This window comes from Sebastes fasciatus, chromosome 6 (assembly GCF_043250625.1).
Source record: "Sebastes fasciatus isolate fSebFas1 chromosome 6, fSebFas1.pri, whole genome shotgun sequence".
Taxonomy (NCBI): domain Eukaryota; kingdom Metazoa; phylum Chordata; class Actinopteri; order Perciformes; family Sebastidae; genus Sebastes; species Sebastes fasciatus.
This window is the reverse complement of record NC_133800.1, coordinates 6636115-6659332: the sequence shown is the minus strand read 5'-3', so window position 1 is coordinate 6659332 and position 23218 is coordinate 6636115. Positions and strand designations below refer to the sequence as shown.

The window sequence follows — 23218 nt, the reverse complement described above, 5'->3', positions numbered from 1 at the left end:
CGTGAATGCCTGTAGGCTACAGTACAAAATGTCATCCATCAGCTGTTGAGATATTTCAGTCTGGACCAAAGTGTTGGAACGACCGACATTGCCATCCCTAGAGCCACGCAGCTACTGTAGTATCGCTAAAAATATTAGCTCGCTAGCTCAGAACCGTTTGCCAGCGTTGGTGTGCCTGTGTCTGTGAGGATGCACACAGAGGAGCAGCCCCGGTGAGACAAGAGAGTGTACTATATTTACTTTGCTCTAGGCCGTTGCAAAGTTCAAAACTGTATGTGTAAATTTGAAACACCTCTTAAGGTGCTTTTTCTACAGCTCAACTGATCAAGCTTAATGCTCAACATACTGTAGTGTGTGTGAATGTGCAGCCAATGATCTGGCCGGCACAGAGGGGTGATTTTAGTGTCACTTAGAGTCTAGACTCTCAGATGAATGATTTCATGATTTTAAGCCAATGGGCTCTGGTGACATTTAGTCCTAACTATACTATAGCTTTTAAGAATCATACACCTTCATTTCTTTTGTTCATATAAAGCTCATTGCACTGTTTAGCATTATGACTTGACTGTTTCTAACCCATCATTATGTGCACTGCTTTGGCAACACAACCGTGACCTTTATTTCACCGGATCTGTATTATCAGTATTATTACCTTGTTGTCACAGCTGTGCTTGCTCACCCATAATGGTATGTTGTTTGTCTTTCAAATTAGCCTGGGTGAAGATGAATCCTGGAAATGTACAAATGCGATACTGTACATCATCTACTGTAAATGTGCTTCGCCAGTAAAAAGATGCTTAATAACTTAGCGTTGTTTTCTCCCTCTCGCTGCTCATATACGGCGAGATAAACAGCAGTAAAACTGCTCTCGTAATGAGTATTCCTGTCGTCAGCCATAGTTTTGTCTGGTTAGTGCACACTGTGCTCAGACAGGAACATAGATTCCACCTCCATATCTTATGCTCTGATGCATGTCATCTGGTGCAGAATCAAATTATATTCAATTTCTTCTCCTAGAAAACATTAATATCAGTCTTGCTGATGTAAGCAGTAAAGCTGCTATTGTACATTTCTGCTTGAGTTATTACCTCTGGTATAGCTGAACATACAGTATTCCCTTTGTGCACTTTTCTCATTTGTTTTATCTAAATGTTTCTTTATAGAATACTACTTAATTGTTTGATTTATAGGTTGCATGTTTGCCATGAAAGACTGAAGGCATACTGGGGATCCAATTAATCATTTAGAAGATCAGAAGGCCTCAAATCTCCTGCGTTGTACTGTTCAGGTTGAGAACTGGGGAACACACAAATGCAGGAATCTACATTAAGTCATCAATGAGCAGCTTTTCTTTAACTCACATGAAATTATTGACACTTGCACATCCTGGTGACAGAGAACACCTGTACATATCTGCTTCATTTATGATGTTAGATGACTATTGACATGCTTGCCCCCCCTCCCGATTTTCCCAGAAGATTTCTGTTTTTCATTGCCCTTTCCAGAGGTCACAATTCTCCCGTATTTCTCCCGATTTATGGCAAATTGTCACACTTTGTTTTCCTTTTCCTCATCTCGACCTGTTTCTGACACTGCACAGTGTGTAAACGCCCTACTGTTTCCTATTGTTGTCCACCTGGACGACATTTGGTGTAGCCCTATTGTCGTCCACCTGGACAACAATAGGGCTACACCTGGACGACAACATTTGGTGTAGCCCTATTGTCGTCCACCTGGACGACAATAGGGCTACTCCAAATGTTGTTTCCTGGTGGAAGAGAGCAGTCTATGCTCGCATCACAGCGCAGTTTGAGCTGTGCTCGCCGCTGGGTTCAGCGCACATCACAGCGTGCATTTACTGTTGCTGCGGATGGTTCTAGTTAATGAAACGCCTGGTGCGTTTCATACTGGTACTAAAGGATCCCTTGTGCGACGCTAATGCCGATGGCTGTGACAAAGCCTCGGTATTTCTGCGAATGAGAATTTGATTTGGGTTGTTGGTCTGTTTGTCATTGTGTTTGCCTTGTGTGTTTTTCATAAAAAATGGATATGGTAGATAAGAAATTGAAAATATGATTTATGCTCTACAAAGATTCCTAAGAGATAAACAACACGTTTAACCTTGAGTTGTAATGTATCAGAACTACACGACAGAGACTCATATTTTCTATGCGTGCACACAAGATGAATTCTGGAGATAATAATACATTCATAAAAATACCATCCAGCCAGAACACAGGTATCTGTAGCATCCTCTTGCTCTTTGCTGAGTTTTTAAATATCTGTGATATTTTCATGTCCCAAAAATAAAAGGTCAGCAGGAGAATACGAGGTGGAGAAAAAGCACGGTCTGCAACATTTGTCTTCATGTTACATGGTGGTGTCTAGTGACTCAGGAACAAGTTGGATACAACTCCTCCTCACTGTCCTTTCCCATTTGCAGAGCCACAAAATGATGACATATAATGGGCCGCACAGCTACTTCAACTACACTAACTGCTGGCTAGATGCCAAATTGGAAGAAAGTGAGTCGGCTCAAAAAGGAGCTGCCTGTGGTATCCTTGGTAACTAAAATTGTTCAACATTTTTTTTTTCTGAAAGGTCAGGAGTAAAATGAGAGGAAGTGGAGAATTAGATTCCTCCCCTGCATCTGAGACTTCCTCTAAGCTTATTTAATTTTCGAGGTGTCCTTTGAGAGAGCGAGTGCACTCGGTGACAGAACCAAAGGGAAGGTGACTATGATGGAGGGGCTCTTCATATTCACTCTCTCACATCATCATGACAGGAAAAAGAGAGGAAGATGGACTCGCTGGCACAGACTTATTCACCTTAACAGACTTGAGTCATTGTATAATAATGAGGAGAGAGTTAGCACACTCATCAATATTTGAGTGAGCGTTTTGGGCTCTCACTAAATGAGTTTGCAGATTCGGGGCCGACCACAGTAAATGTACATTTTGGTGGGCAGTAATAGCACTTCGCATGCCGTATTACACGCATATTAAGCTGAGCATATCCCACTGAGACAGTGGCATGCATGTACATGCACAAAATTAATTTTCCCGGTAGAAAGAGATGTCTATTGAGGCTTTGTACAGTTGCTGCTTCGCAAATCTGGTCACCATGGCTGCAGCGATAATGGAAAGCCATTAAAGAATTGACAGGGAGCAAAAAAAATGGCTAAATGCAACAACAAGCGGGCAAGAATCCATTCAGAAAGTGAATGGTGTGACGAGGCAGACACAGAAAACTGTGTTCTTAACTCGTCACATACAGAAAAACATTCAGAAAAGAGCGCATGCTTCCCCACCCAAAAGACCAGAGACACAAGGTACGATGAAAAGATTTTGAGCTTCCTAACAGTGCTGGTCAAAAAAATAAAGCATCTTTGTTGTTTATGCATATGTAAATTTGGTGTTAACCTCATTATTTTGCTCACGTAACAGTTATTTATAGGTGTGGCCATGAAAATTAAGGTTGTGACCAATTTGCTTCTGTTCCAGAATATTAACTAGAAGAAACAATAAGATGTATGAGAGGGAGAGATGATGGTCTTGGTAAACACAGACGGGGATCAGGATGCAAACCCCGGTCTCTGTAGTATCAAAGTCCTTCACTTTGAATGCCGAACATAGTAGATAAATGTAGCGATTTTTTCACTAAAATGTAATCACAACGTAATTGGGACAATTTCGTAATATATAACAACGCAGTCTCATGGCGGTTCATGAAATAGTCACGAAATTTAATCTATTTGATTTGTGTACATAGACACAAATTTCCTTTTTGTTCCGTGACACTCAGCACGACTTTTAACAACATATTTTTTGTGCGTTTTCCTACGAATGTCCAGCAACACGTGACGCACGTGTCAATTTCCCCTCTAGTCTTTTCAAAATAAAACTTAGTTAGGTTCAGGAAAAGATCGACTTGGTTAGGCTTAGGCAACAAAACTACATAGTTAGCTTTAGGAAAAGATTGCAGTGTGAGTTAAATCTACTCCGCTGTCTATACTTAACAGTTCACATTTACAAATGAATTGATTTAGTGCTGACCATCATGACATTTTTTTTTAATTTGTGTCTTTGTACACGAATCAATACATACAATTTTGTGACTATTTCTCAAACTGCTGTGCGACTGGGCTGTATATATTGATTTGATTTTTTGTATTTATTTGATTTTATTATTATTGTGTCATGCATAAACAATATGCCCAGCCCAAACAGGCTTACAAGACACCATTATTTAGAACATAAATAAAAGACAAAAGCATAAACCAGAGTAGCAGTATACATTACAAATAATACAACACAAATAAGCCATCCTGATGTTTTCTTTCAAGCTCGAGAAACAAAAGTAGACAACTTATAAACATTAAAATGAAATTGCCATTCCATTTTGTCATCATCAGAGCACCAAAACATTTATGTATTTTGAACCGACATTTCATTTAAAATAGAAGTTATTAACCCATCATAGTATGGACAATACAAAAGGAACTTCGCCTAACTCACATACTTCGCACAACCTGTTGTCTTCCTGGATGTTTTTAAAAACTTCAAGGGCCAGAGGAAGGATTCCTGTTCTTAACTGTGCAACTGAACTTGACTCCTTGATAAGTTTGCTATAACATAAGATTCAGTGCCATAATTGTGCTTGATTTAAATATATATTTGTAATTTTGGTTTTAAAAATATATCTTCCAACCAATTTTCTTCAAATCTAGCAATATAAATGTGACTTCTAGGAGACAGGGTTGTCCAGAGAGACAATAAATACTTAATGACTGGGAGTATCATGCACATTTAAACATAATGATAAAATGGTTAGCATACATATACGATATAAATATATGTATATAAAGGTGATTACAGAGTAACCAAAAGGAAAATATTTTAACTCTTTTGGGGAAAATGTGGCATTTGTGAGCACAAATATTCAAGGATAAAAAGAGGATTTTAGCTTATGTTCTCATTTAACCAACCAAAGCCTTGGCCTATAGTTGTCTAACCAAACATTTTACAGCATATAACACTAACCTTTAGACAGAAACATTCGCGTGATGATGTACTGTGTGCTTCAGAAGATATAGTTGGATGATTCTGTTAGATTCATTTTGTTCAACCATGGATCACAGATAAAGAGATATGTATGAGTGCTTTTGAAGTATCTTGAGGACTGGAAGAGCTGAGAGAAGCTCTCCGAGGCTGCCATTATCAGAATGAAGAGGTTGTAAAAACACCGTGAAAGATCAGGGACGGATGATGTTGTCAGAGTCCGGTGGGACAGGGAGTCCGAAGAGTGAGACGCAAAGAGAGAGGAGAACGTTAAATAATGTGTGTGATGGGAAATGTGTTTCTTTTTCCCCCCTTAAACTTGAGATGAACATATTTATTCAGCTTTGCAATACTGTACACAAACACACACACGCACACAGACAGACAGATAGACAGATAGACAGCTAGACAAATATCATGACAGCTACTGTCCAGTAAAGAGCAGCTAGCAGCAGCAATAAGAGAGTAAGCAAGAACGTGAGCCATAAAGTTCATTCCTGACCTTAAAAACAGTATTTAAAAAAAAAAAATGACATAAAGAAAATATATATCAATGTTGGGTGGTGGTGAAGAGCAGTTTGATATCTGGAGCTGGCAGTTGAAATAGATCTCTAATATCTAACCTTAACTAAAAGATGTTTCACTGAAAGGTGTTTCCCATGTTTCTGGTCTTAATGTTAAGCCAAGCCAACCGGCTGCTAGCTACAGCTTCGTATTTAACGTTCAGACACGAGCACGTTATCAATCCTCTCATCTAACTCTCGACAAGAAAGTGAATAAGCACATTTCCCAAAATGTTGAACTATCCCTTTCATGAAATTTTGCACACAGCCTAATCAGTGTTTTTTTTTTGCATAGTCCAGTTTGTGGAGGAAGAACACATTCATTCAGTGACGACGTGCACTGATGATGATTCGATGTTGAAAACATCAGGTTTCTAATCTGCTGCCATAAAGAAACAACTGAAGAAGCACTTGAACTTTCCATTAGTGTGTGTTTACGTATGTGTTTTTTTTCCCATGATGCACCTTTTTGCCTCAGTCCCTGTATACACATATACGGATATTTTTAGAAATAGATATTTTCCCCTCCGTTTGAAAAGAAAGGAAATCTGTTCACACAACCCCGTTTTTACAAAATATCTTCCTCCACACTCGAACGCTCGCCGTAATATTTACATGTCACCACAAGTGAGATCACAAGTTAAGGGTCAAGGAATTTTGTTATCACCCGTCTCACTCCCTTTCCTTCAGCTTCAATACAGTCAGTTCAATAACAATTATTGTTGGTGGGGGGCTGGGATTCCTGGTCGAACTGCATGACTGTCATCACTCTGCTGTCCTCAACTGTCTCTTTACATGCATAAATGAGAAATGGGAGGTCATTCAGGTTTATGTCCATCGTCCTTCTGAGTGCCCCAAACTTCCCTTTCAATCGGCCAAAAGCACATTCAATTACCATTCGGCCTCCACATGTTTAATGTGTTTCTGCTTTGGCCTTCTGTAACTGGAACATTTTCATTTGTAAAGTAGTAATTAGTCTGTGTAGTGCTAACAAAACATAAAAAAGACGGTAGTTCGCCATCTTTGTTATTGTTTCTGGCGCATGCTCATTATACAAAGCAACAATGGGCATGCGCAAAATGAGGAGAGGACTTCATCGTTTCCCAAACGCTCCGTTATACACGTCCACACAGATACAAAGTAACCGGAGTTTTTAAAAATCTGCACCTTAGAAGGCGTTTTCAAAATTATCTGTTTTTGGACAAGAGGCCAAAATGTAGAGCACAATATCTGTTTATAAAAGATCTGCAAACGTGTAGATAGGGCCTTAAAGTGCAGTCGGCTGCATTTTCATTGGAGGATCATGTTTATGCACAAATCCTGTCAACAATCTGCAATTCCGAGTGTGTGCATATTTCATAAACCTGAGTTGTTGTTGCATTTGTTCTTTGTTCTTTCATTTGTTCATAAGGTGCTATTTCTCCACCAACAGTCAGTAGATGCAGGATGATGGTGCTTTAAAGGCGTCAATATGCCGGTCGGATGGTCTAACATTAGCCGTATTTCCTTTCAAGCCAATTTTAAGCGGACTTTTGAAATGTCACAAAATAAAAAGAAATACGAATTAGGCGCGTTTCCATCGACTGGTTTGGAGCGAATAAACACCTCTACAGCGTTTGTTTGCTCAGAAGTTGCTATAGGTTACGCATGGCTGTTATCCACCAGTAAACAGAGTAGAAGGAGTAGAGTCGGCTTGGTCATCTAACCTTCTACGAGAAAAAAATGGAGAAAGGTTTTCAGGAATTTGTTACAATTGGTTTTAATAGTTCTTTCATGTCAGCTAGTATTGGTCATCTTTCATGCTGTCTGGAGAAGAAGACAAGCATTCACACGTTATAGGAATATCTTGGAAGACAGCAGAAACAGCTGACCAGTCATGTGAGTTAAATGTTCGCTTTGTCAGAATTTATTCTGCAAATTTTGCTGTTTCCATACAGCTTTTCTAATGCCATACTTCAAAATGCGAACTAAAATATGTGAATGGGAACACGGCTAATGTCTGAAACTCATGCACCAAAAAATGTAGAAGACTTCTGAAGAGGAGCTTGTGCTCTAAACGTCACTTACTAAGATGTGCCAATAATTTGCACTTAAAGGGAGCTGCGGTGTGCGGACCTTCTTCTACGTTTTTCATTGCTGTCTTCTTATGGTCAAGCACCGGCCTGCTACGGTTTTGGATGTGCGCTACCACTTTACATTGTTTGTAACTTTACAAGACGGACAATCACGCCCACTTCAGGCAGAGAACGGCCAGGGGAGAGGAAGTGAGACAGTAATCAATTTTCTTCTATACAAACAAGTGCCACACTATGAGTGCCTCCCACGAAAGATTCCTAATTGAATGATTATGATTGTGTCTCGCTATCCCGGCAGGCTTTTCAAACCTCTTTTGTTGAGCGACATGTTAAATTAACTAGTTTATTTTGAGTATAACCTATTGTTAGTTAAGTCACCTTGCTGTGCTTTTCAATGGAGTGTTTTATCTGCTCACAAAGCTGGAGGAATCACCTTTAACTGTTGTCTGTGATTATAATGTGCTCTACTCATCTCTGGCTTAACTGAACTACCTTATATTGTGTTGCTGAGTTTATGTGTAGCTTTATAGTTGCTATACCTCTTCTATCCTATGACCCAATTCTGTAGAGCCTGTCGAGTATTTGCTTTGTTTTCCAAGGACACCCTGCTCCGATAGGGATGGACACGCTGCCTGTTGGAAGGGGAATCCATTTATTACCGTGGCACTAATAGCTGCCCATCATCTCTATTGCCGTGAGAGCCAGTAAACACCCGATAGGGACAGGTGGTGTGCTGCGCGGTAGAGGCCATAAAATATCCACGGCGCTGCTTTACAACAATTAGGAGGAAGTAAAGCAGACATCATAAAGGCGTCAGGACTTAAAGTCAGAGGAAAGGAGGCATTGTTTCTAGGTGTGCCTTTCAAGTAACCGCAATGATTCTGCGAATAGCTCACCATTAAGAAAAGCTTACAACTTACAACATAATGAAGAGCATAAAGCAAAGCATGATCGTTTTTAAAGGGTAGTCCGGGGTGCCATCTGTGGGCGATTGAAAAGCAGTCCACAGGTGGCCTAGGATTATAGATCAGTTTGTGTCAGACATGCCCCTCAAGGTAGTCGCTGTTAGGAGCCCTTATAGGACAATACAGCAGTGGTGAAAGTAGGCCGGCCTCCTGCGTACTCGCTTGCAGGGTCTGACTGCATTCCTCATGCAGACAAACGCTTCGAGAGTAAACGCCCTGCGCTATACCTGGCAACCATGGAAACGGCATCTGTGCACAACTGTAGGCTATGTAGCCCTGTCGGTATGACTGTGTGGTTTATGAAATATCTCTAATCACAGGTTAATTAGTTATTAGTTATTTTGTTGCCTAAACAACAAGGTGTTAAATGACATGCGTAAAAGTGTTTCACGACATTAACTTTAGGCTTAACGTTGCTTTTTTTTGTGTTCTCATGACACGCGGACTGTGCTTAAAATGTCGTGCTATTTATACGCCTTCCCATGAGACCAGGTTGGACATTGCTATCCCACTCATTCAGGTATCCTGGCTACAAATACTTATGTTGAGTGCTTCAGTAACACCATTACCAGAATGAATGAAACCTTAACTGTACGTATATCAGCCCATACAGCAGTATGTTTCCCTGTTGCCCTGGCACTAATGTAATGCAGGAGTAATTAAAGAGTAATTAGGTGATTAGCAGCTATCTCCATGGCTAGATATCTCTAGGGGTAAGTGGGAACATAAAGATAAGTGGGAAAATTTGTGTTTTTGTAATATGGGAGAACTAACCTTTTTATCATATCGACTCAATGTCTTATTTCATCAAAAAGATGTGTTGAGCATAGAATAAGCCCTTAGACATCATAAAGATCACACAGTTTTGACCTACACACTCTCTGGTAAACATTTCTTTTGTCTTAGGCGAGCATCTTCTTTTACATGTCGGCTAAAAGAAGTGCCAACACTTGTTCACAGACTGTTTGACACCAGTCTGATCTGAGCTAGCAGTCCTGTGGCTGGAGGTAACTGAGGGATGCAGTATGTCTGTCCAGGGATGACTCAGTTTGTCTTATGTAAGAGTCTAAATGAGATTTAAAAAAAGACTGCGGCTGCTATTTTACTCACTCATTCAACCTTAACCTGAGCAGAAGTCAGAGAACAAAACAGAACCTGACCTAAACCGGTGCAAGTTTGTTTGATCTAAAAAGAGTACGGCAGGATTCTGTGTAAAGTATGAAACAGATGGGATTACTCCTTTGCTTCCTTGTTGAGGAGGAAATGTACAGCTCCGCTCATGTTGTGCAGTGCGCTCTGTGAGAGAAGCAGCTCAATTTCTGTCTTTCGGAGGTTCCTCAAATAGAATAGCAGAGCTGAAGCATTCCTTGAGGACTGGGGTTGTTGTTTCATATCGGAGAAATCCCAGAACTCTCACTAAACAGATATGATCCTCTTCAGTCGGGGGGCAGCTCAGAATAAATACTCGGTGATGATACTTTTGTTGAAATGAACATGGTTTGATGTTTGTTGTCATTTATCTTTTACCTAAAGAGATACCTTATTGGTGTATTCCAGGTGGTATTATTAGAAATCTGTATGCCAAAAATCAATAAGAAAAAAAGCTTTTCTTTGAAATATTTTGCAGCAACAGCATTTTACTCTTTCTACTCTCACTTTATCTTTATATACTTTACATACTGTTTTACAAAGTGTTACACCTGTGTGTGTGTGTGTGTGTGTGTGTGTGTGTGTATATATATATATATTAAGGCTGTCAATTCATTAAAATATTTAATTGTGATTAATCACAAATTAATGGCACATTTTTTATTTGTTCAAAATGTACCTTAAAGGGAGATTTGTCAAGTATTTAATACTCTTATCAACATGGGAGTGGACAAATATGCTGCTTTATGCAAATGTATGTATATATGTATTATTGGAAATCAACAATAACACAAAACAGGTACTGCATTTCGCATACAAAATATGCTCAAATTATAACACGACAAACTCAAGCCCAACAGCCAACAACAGCTGTCAGTGTGCTGACTTGACTAGGATTTACCCAAAACTGCATGGGATTATCATAAAGTGGGAACCCATTTTCATTCACATATCTTGAGGTCAGAGATCAAGGGACCCCTTTGAAAATGGCCTTGCCAGTTTTTCCTCGCCTAAATATATCGCAAGTTGGGAGCGTTATTTAACCTCCTGAGCGACAAGTACGACACCAATGGATTCATTAGGTTTTTTCTAGTTTCATATGGTACCAGTATCTTCACTCTAGCTTTAAAACTGAGCCCGCAACATCTATAACATCCCTGTGTACATATATTACTTCTCATCAAGCATATACATACTACATCCTGTTTACATTCAGTTTGCCCATCTGAAATACTGTCTTCCGTTACAAATTTACATTTACAGTACCATTTAATATTTACTTTTGTTTATATTTATATATTTAACTGCACTATTTTATGCCTTAGACTATCATTTTGCTTTAACTTCCCCTTTCATATATATATATTTTATGAGCATTGTTGCAGGAACCTGAGACCAAAGATTTTTTGCCAATTACTGCTTTGCTAGAATTGACAAATGACAAATCAAGAACCTTGAACTTTGTTTGCACTGAACACAGAGTGAACAACTGGGTGTTTTCAGATTTTCCCCTTTTTCAGCATCCTCATTCACTTTATGTAAAACAAACCATGCATGAACGCAGTGAATACACACTACTGACTGCTGGATAAAAAGCAGCCACGCTGCACTCTGTTCTTGAAGAGACAGTTCTTCAACAAAAATGCTTTGATTTCAGGCGATGCCTGCGTCTCTGTGCCCACTTCATTCACAGATAGACTGTAACAAAAAAAGACATTCTGCCTAAAATGGGCAACGCTTCACTTTTTCACAGGCTCATTATGGATTGCCCTCAAGTATGTGACATAAGAATTCTAAATGCCCAAGTGAGATGAATGAGTGAGAATTCTCTAGTGGAGAGTTTCTGTGGGAAAAAAAGAGTAATTGACAGACTTCCCTCTCGGCAGGTTACTTTCGTTTGAGGATATCCTGTTCTAAATTTACCACCCCTTCGCACAAACAGACTGCAGCTTGGTAAATATTTCACTGTGTATCCCCCTCTCAGACATAAAAGGTTTGAGAGGTGCTCCTGGAGATGACTGACGACTGTTGCACACCAGGTGCGCTTGCAGTGTTTCAGCACGGGAAAGAGTTCACTTTACTGTGCCCTAGCTGGTAGCCTAGCGGAAGTAATGGAATTCTCCATTAGCTCAGGCACACTGTTTGTCAGTGGCAGGGTAATCCCCGAGGGCTGCTGCTGCGACTGGATATGTCCCAAATCCTCCCGAGATATGAGAAAAACACACTCTAAACTCCCCGTGTGTGTGTGTGTCACTGTTACTGTTTAGTGCATGGTGTTTTCAGATTTTTTTTTTTGCACGACTATGTGCTTCCCCTGTGGTGTGAGGTATCTCATATGGTTTTAAATATGTTATGCATTTTGTAAAATATGCTACAATTTCATATATTTTTTGCATTTTACTCCTATTAGTTGCATATTGCAGATACCATGCTAGAAAATAATGTTCCTTAAAGCAGGTAAATATTTTTATTAGGGCTGTCAAAGTTAACATGATAACGCGTTAACACAAATTTGTTTTAACACCACTAATTTCTTTAATGCAGTAATGCAACTTGCGACAGATTGTCAGGAAGGAAGCTAAATAACGCTCCAAACTTACACTAAATTTGGGCGAGGAAAAACTGGCATGGCCATTTTCAAAGGGGTCCCTTGACCTCTGACCTCAAGATATGTCAATGAAAATGGGTTCTATGGGTACCCACGAGTCTCCCCTTTACAGACATGCCAACTTTATGATAATCACATGCAGTTTGGGGTAAGTCATAGTCAAGTAAGCACACTGACACACTGACAGCTGTTGTTGCCTGTTGGGCTGCAGTTTGCCATGTTATGATTTGAGCATATTTTCTATGCTAAATGCAGTACCTGTGAGGGTTTCTGGACAATATGTTGCGGATGTTATGGAATTTTTGCCCAACGATGCCAAAAATATACTGCCTACTACCATTTTAATTTTGCTTTCCAATAATAAATATATACATACATTTGCATAAAGCAAGTTTTTTTGCCCACTCACATGTTGATAAGAGTTTTAAATACTTGACAAATTTCCCTTTAAGGTACATTTTGAGCAGACAAAAAAAGTGTGATTCATTTGCGATTAATCGTGATTAACTATGAACAATCATACAATTAATCGCCATTAAATATTTTAATTGATTGACAGCCTTACTTTCTGTATTAAAAATGGATCAAATTACTACATGTAATGTGAGATGGGTCACTTGTAGTGATGAAACCAAAGAGAATTATCACCTGATTTTATAGTTCTTTTCAGCTCTACTGATCCTTTTAGTATCTTTAAGCTCATTGTTTTGGTTTTATGGCCCGCAACTTTACTGTTCTGATTCACTCTCACAGCTTTCATTAGCGGCGTTTTTGACAGGCAGCTGTTTTCAGCTGAAAACCCACTGGACACATCCTCCCCATCCACAAACAGCAGACATAAAAGGTTAGCAACTAGCTAGAGAACATAATAGAACAGCTGCTGAAAAGCCAGATATTTCCCTGTGGGGTTAGTAGAGAGCAAAACAGACCTAAAAGAGAGTGAATATTAGACTTACATTCATCAGGTGGATAAACCAGACTCAATATAAATGATAACATTGCTCTGTTGGCCAGATGTGTAAATAATCAACTGTTTTTAAAGGTGTTAATATGTCAATGTTGTGTTCAATTTATGTTGCATTTTACATTTACGTTACATTATTTTGTTACATTCACTTATTGTGCATATTGTATGTGTTTACATGGTATGTTGTAGTGCTGTCATTATAGGTTGTGTATGTCTATATAAACCTCATTTTGTGTGGCTCCTTGTTATACATGTATGCTGTATCCTGTTACTGGCTCACACGGGTCAGGAAGGTTTAATCCCTTCGTCAAAACGAACACGATAAAACCCAACCGGAGGTCCCACAGATGTTTGCGTCAGCTCATCCTGCTAAAACACAAGCAGGGAGCTGTGTAATGAAGTGTTAAAATGCGTGCTGTCTTATTCAACCTGGCAGTTGTTTGTCTCCAAAGGATGGTGAGAGGATTTTGTATCCAACGAGAGTGCTGAAGATGAGTCATAGGTTTGTGGAGAACTGCCCTCCACCCCCCACGGATACACAAATATCCCCCCTAAATAAGCACCACAAGCACCTTCCTCATTATTGAATAATGCATCCGGAGAGGAGTGTTGCATTACTGGGTTCCCATTATGTATTCCGAAGAATTCCCACAGCATGGAGTGTACCCATCTCAGGATCTGCCTTGTATCTATTTGACATCGCTCGCTTGGATGTGTTCAGCCCTCCCGTAAAGCTTAAGTACATTTTAAGTGAGGGTTGTAAACTAGGCAGAGCAGTGGTAGGAGGGATTGGGGGGTTGAATAAACAGTAGTTGTTATGTAATATTCAGTGAGCATAACTAACCTGAGCCAAGGGATCTTCAAGAAGGACTCCGTAATAGTGTTTATAATAGTTTAAATGGGAACCACAAAGTAACTGTCAAGGCTTCTGATATGTGATGTTACTGATATCCAATACCACATTTAAAGCTGGAGTAGGCAGGTTGGAGAAAATATGATTAAAAAAGTTATCATTATAAAACGGTGAGAGAGTTTGTGACCCGGCCGCCATGTTGAGATCAGTTGAGGAAATACCAAAGCACCGCCCACTAGCCGGAGGAAACTTTCTAATTTTACAGCTAAACAGTAGACTACAAAATGTTTCTTAAAAAATTTTACTCCATTGAATGAACAGCCAATAGGAACGCTCTCTCTCTGAAATGACCTGTGATTGGCCAAAGTCTCCTGTCACGGGCTAAATTTGTTAAAGCCTGAAAACAGAGCCATGAGGAGGTGCAGAAGTCTAGTTGTCTCTCAGAACACTTGAATTACAATATGCTGAAATGTTATTATGGAATTTTTTGCCCAATGATGCTAAAAAACATTCTGCCTGCTGTCGCTTTAACTTACAGCAATACAGCAAAACATTGTGAGTTTATTTTTGACTGAAATGAGTCATGCGTACTTGGCTTTCTTTCCGTTCTTGTGTCTCATGGTTGTCTATGCCACCGCTCGTCCGCTCCAGCTGCCCATGGGCGACAAAATAATGACACCTGTCTCAGATAAATGACGGACGTTTCACTTGTCGCCATGGCAACGCTGACAAATTGTGATATGAGCGGCATTTAGGTCACATGCCTCAAGTGCCTGTCCAATTATACATGTGGTCCAGATAGGAACTGGAAAAAAAAAAAGATTGGGATTCTGTGGTCCTTTATTAAGCTGATTAAAAAACATCAGATCTGTGTCAGATGGTGTGTGTGTGTGTGTGTGTGAGGAGGTCGGGGGGGTGGTGGTGCGGTGGGGATATAATCGAGTGCTTTCAGCTGCAGTGCAGTTGTAGCCTTATTGTCCTCTCGGAGTGATTCTGATCTAGATCAATACCCCTTGCACTGTGTGTTGTCAGTTGTTAACAAGCTACAGTGTGCAGCAGAGATGCTGGACTACAGTGCCCTATTTTCTGAAGCCAGTTAGCTTGCGGCAAACCGAAAATTTGGACTAGTACTACTTTGTATTTACAACTTTTTGTTGCTGTACTGTGTACCAGAACATTTTAAAAACCACTGGAATGGATGGCCGAGTCATTTTGGCATTGAGCATGTTTGACACCAGGGCCGGCTTAAGGCATATAGTCCATATAGGCGGTCGCCTAGGGCGTAACCTTTTGGTGGGGGCTGGTCGCCCTCTAAAAAAATAAAAGAAAATAAAACAATAAATGCCAGTGGGTGCCCTTCCTCATTTTCCACATTGAAGTAAAAAATTAACAAATAAATAATAGAAAGAAAAAAAATACACGTTTCACCCCTGTAACTCGTTGTTGTAGTGAAACTGACTAAACACGTTTAAGCCTTCGTCTTAAATTGTCTTTTTTGATATATTTATTGTTATTGTTGTTATTATATATATCTTGTTGTAATTGTTTGTCATCACTATTATGTAGTCATATTATTTTTTGTATATTAATCTTGTGTTATAACATTGTAAATTTTTTAACACGATTTAGGTGGAGGCTTCAAATAAACCCAGTGGGTTTTTTGCCTCATCCTGCACTGTATATTATTCATTTTTGTTATGTTTGTGTAGTCTTAATTTGTGCAAAATAAATTAACATAAAAATAAACAAAAAGTCAACAATATAAGGAACCAATTCTTTATATATATTATAATAAATAAAGTTATTTATAAATATAACATATAACTTAATTTTTGTCTTAAAACCATTGTGATGTCTGATGTGTGTTGCAGTTTATGCAGTTTATGCAGTTTATGCAGTTTACGTGGCTTGGGTTAAGATGTTTGGGGGTTGAACCCCGGTGCACGCCCTAGCGCACCAAAAGGGCTAGAGCCGGCCCTGTTTGACACACAAACAAAGTTGTTTAATTAATGCCTGTCCTTTAATCTGAATGTAACATAATATTAAATATAGATTCTACACAGTCCTATTGCATCTGTATCAAGCACAAAACTGTGCTTCATAAGCATTAAGGCAAACGTGTCAACTTTCAGACGGGACCTGACTAAACTAGACATCTAAAAGCCGATGATAAAGTGAAGAATCCCGCTCAGTCTTGGCTGACAGAGCTGAATTTGATGTCCACAGTGCTGATAGCATCGCATCACTGATGGACGACGAGACGAATTGGCCAGTGCTCCCTAAAGCTTTTTATCTTGTGATTAACAATAGAGAGACGGAAACTAGAAAAACAGCCGTGAGTGTCAAACATACAGCTTTCATCAATGACGTATTTGATGCTGATGAAAGCTGTGGGCATACAGCCAAAACACGCTGAGATGTACAAACAGATTTATCATTTTGGGAGAATAGTGGCTTTTTTCCCAGTTTTGTACAAATTCAAGTGCTTTCGCACCTCACTTTATCTTATCTTTATTTTCCCGACACCTCCAGCTGCTATTTGAAACCGCTGAGGTGCCATTTGATTGATAGCTCCCTCTCTACCTGCTAAGCTCCTCCAAAGTAAAAAAAAAAAAAAAAGCAGCTAATGGTTCTCCAGGCAATGACTGATAATATGACCCCTCATTGAAATGTCTGTCTTTGAAATGAGTGGATATGATGCTACTGCACTGCAGTGAAGACAGACAGCAGAGTTCTGTGCTTCAGCAGTCTGGGTGTCTAGTTCAGTGTCTGGGTGTCTGGTTCAGTGTCTAGGTACATTATATGTACTGTACTGGACAAGGTATTTAATGGTTTTAGAGAAAACATCAAGGTAGCTTCAACTGCTTTTAGTCCTAAGTTGAAAATCTGCCTTGAGGTCAGTACTGATACTTCTTTTGTCTCCTTTCCTCCCAGATATCTAGGGATCACACGGCCCCTCACCTACCCAGCCCGGCAGAACGGCCAGTTGATGGCGAAGATGATCCTGGGAGTGTGGCTGGCTTCAGCATCCATCACCCTGCCACCTTTCTGCGGCTGGGCCAAAAACGTCCACACTGCCGGCGTGTGCCTCATTAGCCAAGACTTTGGCTACACCATCTATTCCACAGCTGTAGCCTTCTACATCCCTATGCTGGTCATGCTGATCATGTACTACAAGATCTTCAAGGCAGCTCGCAAGAGCGGCGCCAAGCACCGCTTCACTGACCTTTCGCGCCGTGAGCGCATCGAAACGGTGACTAATGAGGCGCTGCGAATGCAGGGCTTGAAGCCGCCCGGTGTGGCGGAGGAGTGTGCGGCCCTGTCCCGCCTGCTGAACCGGGAGCGCCGGAACATCTCCATCTTCAAGCGGGAGCAGAAAGCGGCGACAACGCTGGGGGTGATCGTGGGGGTCTTCGGCGTGTGCTGGCTGCCGTTCTTCATCCTGTCCACTGCCAGGCCCTTCATCTGCGGAGTGGAGTGTAGCTGCGTGCCCATCTGGCTGGAGCGCACGCTGCTCTGGTTAGGCTACGCCAACTCCTTAATGAACCCCTTCATCTACGCCTTCTTCAACCGAGACCTGCGCGCCACTTATCGTGACCTTCTCCGCTGTCGTTATCGCAACATCAACCGCCGACTGTCTGCTGTGGGCGTGCATGAGGCTCTCAAGGTTTAAAGCAGGACACTTCAGCGGCATGTTTTGACTCTCAAAATGTGGGATACGGCGGCCCTGTGCTTGTACACTTGGTGCCTAAAGGGGCGACGTGTAGCCGACACAATAGATAAGACAAAGACTGACAGAATTGGAGTCACTGATGGCGGCTCTCTGGCCCCTCCGCTAAGGCAGAGAGACGGCAAGATCACTTCATTGTGTGTGTCTGACTCAGTCATTCTATTTTGGGAAAGAAAATCATAGAGCGTACTTGATGGGCTATTCAAGGCGACGCTGCTTTTGTGCATATGCCACGATTCCGTCCTGGCTCCGGATTCGTGGAGGGATAATGTAGTGACAAAGGAAATTACATGTAAACACAATCCATCATCTTAGGGCTTTCAGAGGGAACAGAAAGCAAACAGATTTCTGTATATTAACAAAATTGATGTTTGATAAGGAAAAATTTGTTTTGTGGCACAGTGTCTTCTGAACGTCTTCATCTAAACATGCATTCAAACACATCCCAGATTAATTTCAAACAGAGAGTGAACACTTTGAGGTGTACTGTGCTTTGTGCCAGGATTCAATATTATTTATAACACTTTATCTTCAGTCATACTTTTCAATTGGGTCCTTTAACGGGAGCACCTTAAATGTTTCACAAATGTATAAAATGTGTTGATGCCAAGAGGAATGGAGGTGGGTGGAAAAAAGGTGTTAAAATGCAACATGATGGGAACATTTTCCATTCATGAAATCTCAGTGTTTGTTGCTATGAAAAGAAACTGAAAGTAGTTTGTTTAGTGTATGCATGAAACACGTTTGTCTTACATGCCACTGTATACATAAATCATGAGGTTCTGGATAGTGAATGGCAGAAGTGTTGCCATGTTTCACCCAAACACTTTATCGCACACTTGAATTCAAAATGAACTCATACTGTATGTGTCAGAAACCATGATACTGTGGACAGTTTTCACTCTTGTTATTTTGCCTCGAGCGGTTTCATTCCACATTTGGCTGCTGATCTTATTGGCTAGCCTATACATCAGACCGGCACATACGGGTACTTCGCAAAAAGAAGGCCGCGTCCCCTTTTAGGGGATAGAAAACTGAAGATCCCATAGACTTCAATGCTATTTGACGTGTGTTTGGATTTCAATTTTGACAAGTTTGAATGCATTCATCTTTCGCTAAACAAACGTTTGTTTTATTATACACATGTCATATAATTATTTTGCGACCTTGCCTGAACCTGAGCGTTCGCAATGCCGTAATAAATTTAGGTTGATCGCCGTCACGTCCCTTCAGTCTTTCCCCGTCCAACACAGCGGCCGAATACTGCTTATCCAGACATCTATACATATTTGATTGAATCGCCAAAGCTTTGTCTGTAAATAACCAACGTGTTAATAGCCAACTGTTTGATCTGAGATTTAGTTGGAGATGACTGTAACGTTAACGCCCAGGCCAGACTGGGCACGTCAGCTCTAACCTGTTAACATGGGCGCTGAAATAAAAAAACAACAGGCTTCGCAGCTGCCATGCGCTGCTGACATTCCCAGTGTGGCCCGGGCTTAATATATGACTGTATTACTGCAGCAGCCTCCCACTCAAGCTAACGTTAGCTAGCCATGCTAGTCACTGTCACCAGCATCTTTTCGCAATTTTCCACACTGACTTATTACACGGCTGTATTGAATACTCGATTCTGATTCGTCAATCACGGCGTTCTGTGGTCTGTCATTTCTTTATGACAGACCGTTGCTATGTATATCAGACCGTGGCGGACCATTTTTGTGTCAAAATATTGATTTCTTCAGTAAGTAGCCGTGTAATAAGCGGGATAAAGTACAGCTAGCAGGTCATTGTTGTGAAAGAATCCCTTTCAGGGCGATGAGAGACCCCTCCGCTTCGAGTCGGGGTCCACCCAACGCAGCGTCGCACTGTTGGGGATTCATTCACAACAATGACCGGCTCGCTGTACATTATCCCTTACGTATGTGCTTCAAATCTCAGTGTCAAAGCCTCGGTTAACAAGGGACACAGGATTGTTTTCCCCCAAAAGGTGGCGTGGTCATGAGAGCCTACTCTGGATGACGTATTGCCGGTCTGATGTATATAAACCTGTTGAACTCTGCAGTTTGACTTTAAGGATTTACATGTTCTTGAGACTCTTCTGCCTCACTGGTTGTCAACAGTATCTAAATTTTGAATCAGGACGTGGGTCACATCCCTCCTGACACCTCTCTCATTTGAACTCTCCGGTGACCTGTATGAGCGCGCGTCAACTGTCATCAGTCGAGCAGTGTGTGCTTTTTCTACCTCGATTTTGGAGATTTCTGTACATTTCCTCCAAACAGATGTACCGCTGTCTTGCATCATTTTGTAATTAACTGCTATTTTATATTGTGTGAGATCGATCTGTCTACAACTGCGCTGTGATTGCTCTGTTTGACCGCTTTGTCATTACCTTCAGAAACAAGCTGGGGAAGTGGCAAAGCATTTCATCACTTTGTAAATAAAGAAACACTTGGTTAAAATGTCACTGTGGCCTACATTGGCAACCTCAGATGATAGGTTCAGCGATGGGAGTTGTCGTTCTTTAGACTGAAAATCAAAAGATCTTTTTTTTCTCCCATTTTCAGACAGGAGACAATCCACACAGGTCTCCATAGACCCCACAGAGCATATCCTCATCAAAAGCACGACGCACGCAGTTTGTCGTACAAAATTCATTGTCCTCGCTGACTAGACTGATCATGAGGAATAAAGGCACACCTTAAGGCCTTCTAAAAGCCTTTCATGACATTTCTTAAGAATTAGCACCAAGGCCGTCATGCTACTGCAAGGACTCTGGAGACCTGTATGAGGATGGTGACCCAAAAAAAGACGCCTTTATTCTTTGTCTGCTTGGAGCCAAATCTTTTATTCAGAGTCTGGGTGACAGCTGTCTGCTTGCTTTTATGACTGAAACTGTCCTGTAGAGACACAAGGACGAGGTAGAGTCTGACGTGTGTGATGCGTCGTGGTCAGAACGCGTATGTAGTTCAAATAATCAAACCAGTAGGGAATACGTTACATTGGTCTGAAAATGTATGTTGTGTTTGTACTGGGGTCAGGCCTATGTTCCCTCAGCAGCTATGCATTTTTTTTCATCCAAATTAGGTCCTATGTTCCCTCAGCAACATATTCCCTCAGCATCATCCTTGGTCCATGTTAAAATCAGTTTTTAACTTTTTGAGATATTGCGCTAAAAATATCAAACAACAGACAGTCCGGCTAGTACGCGTTGCCTTTGTTGGATGGGTTGGTTAGGTTTAAGCACGAGGCAGTGAGATTGGATAGGGATGAATATCAGGGTAAGCCAATCAGAGGCGGAGTAGGGCGGGTCATGCTTTTGCCATAGTAGGAAACAAATATAGCAACCGAGAAGGTTGCAATTGATGTTATTCTGCATAATAATTAGCCATGTGCTTCTGTTTGTTGTATTTTCGGAGCAATGGCCGTTGGTTTTCGGGATAACAGGCTGTCGATGAAATGGGCTTTCGGTCCCATGGGGCATTTTTTGGACTATTGGGTTTTCGGAATATGGCATGGCACTGGCGGAGGGCACATAGGGCTGACAAAACATAGACACGCTCCCGTTTGTACCTAACAAACACCTAAACATAACAAGACTAACAGACTACAGCCACACTAGCTCTGTGAGGCTGTATTTAGGCACAGCTAAACTTACAGTAACCACTTTGGAGCAGAACACAAGCTGTGAAGACATCATCACCATTTAAGTTGATATGGCAAACAGTTGCTTATTTACACATCCAGTGGACAGGGAGCAACATTATCATTCATGTCATGTTTCTGACCATCTTGAGAATGTAGGCCTTAGTCCAATATTCACTCTTTATGCTCTTTTGATCTCCAACATAGAGTGTATATAGATGGAAGACTTCTCTACTTCCTCCCACTGTACAAAAGTGAAGCCAAAATTTCCTGGATACGGGAGCTGCCATCTTGAGATTTTTACAACCTTTGGAGCCACAGTCTGCACAGTAGTGATCATGGGGCTGGAGTCGCAGTATCGAAGTTCCGCCCAATCACGAGCCGAGCATGGCCGAGCACGGCCGCAGTTTGCTGGCGTGAGCCACCTAGCTGCTACGTTAGCACCACGTTAGCTGTTTGGCTAGAAAGACACAACAACTAACTATTATATCTCCGTAACTACATTTAGGATCAAATTGACATGTTCTATTCCACAGACTCATGACGGTTATGGAAAATTAAAGTTACATCTCTTCTCTCGTACAATTCCTGAGCCTCTGGCTCCACGACAACTTTACTCAGAGTAGCTGTCTATCACAGCTGTCAATCGTGACGTCTCACCCCCTTTTTATAGCATCAAATAACTAATTAAAACCAAACTAACAGAAAAATGAAAACTTGAATCATGAAGCGTGATAAGAACTACCTAAAATGACAGAAACTATCTTTGGAAAAAAATTATTTGACATGTACTTTGTCCCATCCATTAACATGGAGGGGGCGGGATTTATGACCTTTACTGGAGCCAGCCACCAGGGGGCGATCCAGATGTTTTGGCTTCACTTTTGGGGACCTGTCATGTCGTCCACTTTTATATACAGTCTATGGTCTCCACCAACTCCTGAGAGAAAAATCTGAGTCTTATAGCGGCAATATGGTCCACTTTGTTCACCAGCTAGTTGCTAATATGTCTGTCTGCCATTTGGTGCTGGGCAGGTAGTGTACAGTGGGTTTGTCAGAGCTTATTAACTGAAAACAGCTGCCTGCTGCAGCTGAGAACTACACTAATGAGAGCTGTGGGAGTGAACAATAACAGTAAAGTTGCAGGTCGTACAACCAAAACAATGAGATGAATTTCTGTAGAGCTGAGAGGGACTACTACAGAGTTGGGTGATAATCATTTGTGGGCTCATCACTACAAAGGATCCCTTTCACGATACACATAGTCATTTGATCCATTGTTACCATAAAAATATTGATCATAGCATCTTTAACATGCCGATGTAGATGGCATAGCTCAAAACATGTCAGGTCAGGTGTTCTAGGTTTTCCCAAGTTCAAATTAGGTCCATCTTATTGTTATTAGGTAGAAACAGGTCAAGCATTTTGTTGTTGAATAGATGTGGATCTGATAGTTGCATCATTAAACGCCTGTATACATATATGAGGCCTAATACCAACAAAACAGTGACATTTCTGTACTTGTTTGTAGCTGCTACCTGCATTGGCTTGTTAAATCAGGGCCTAAATATCTTTCTGATATCAGCTCAAATTCTTAAAG

General features: G+C 40.9%; 1 protein-coding gene across 1 annotated transcript in view; it reads left to right on the top strand.

The window, feature by feature from the left end:
* The window catches only part of htr7c (5-hydroxytryptamine (serotonin) receptor 7c), a 38866-nt gene extending 18440 nt beyond the window's left edge, over positions 1–20426 (top strand). The window contains exon 2 of the mRNA XM_074637337.1: positions 17175–20426. Coding sequence (XP_074493438.1) covers positions 17175–17913 — 739 coding nt within the window. The 3' untranslated portion in view covers positions 17914–20426. The remainder of the gene's footprint in view (positions 1–17174) is intronic.
* Positions 20427–23218: the final 2792 nt, after the last annotated feature.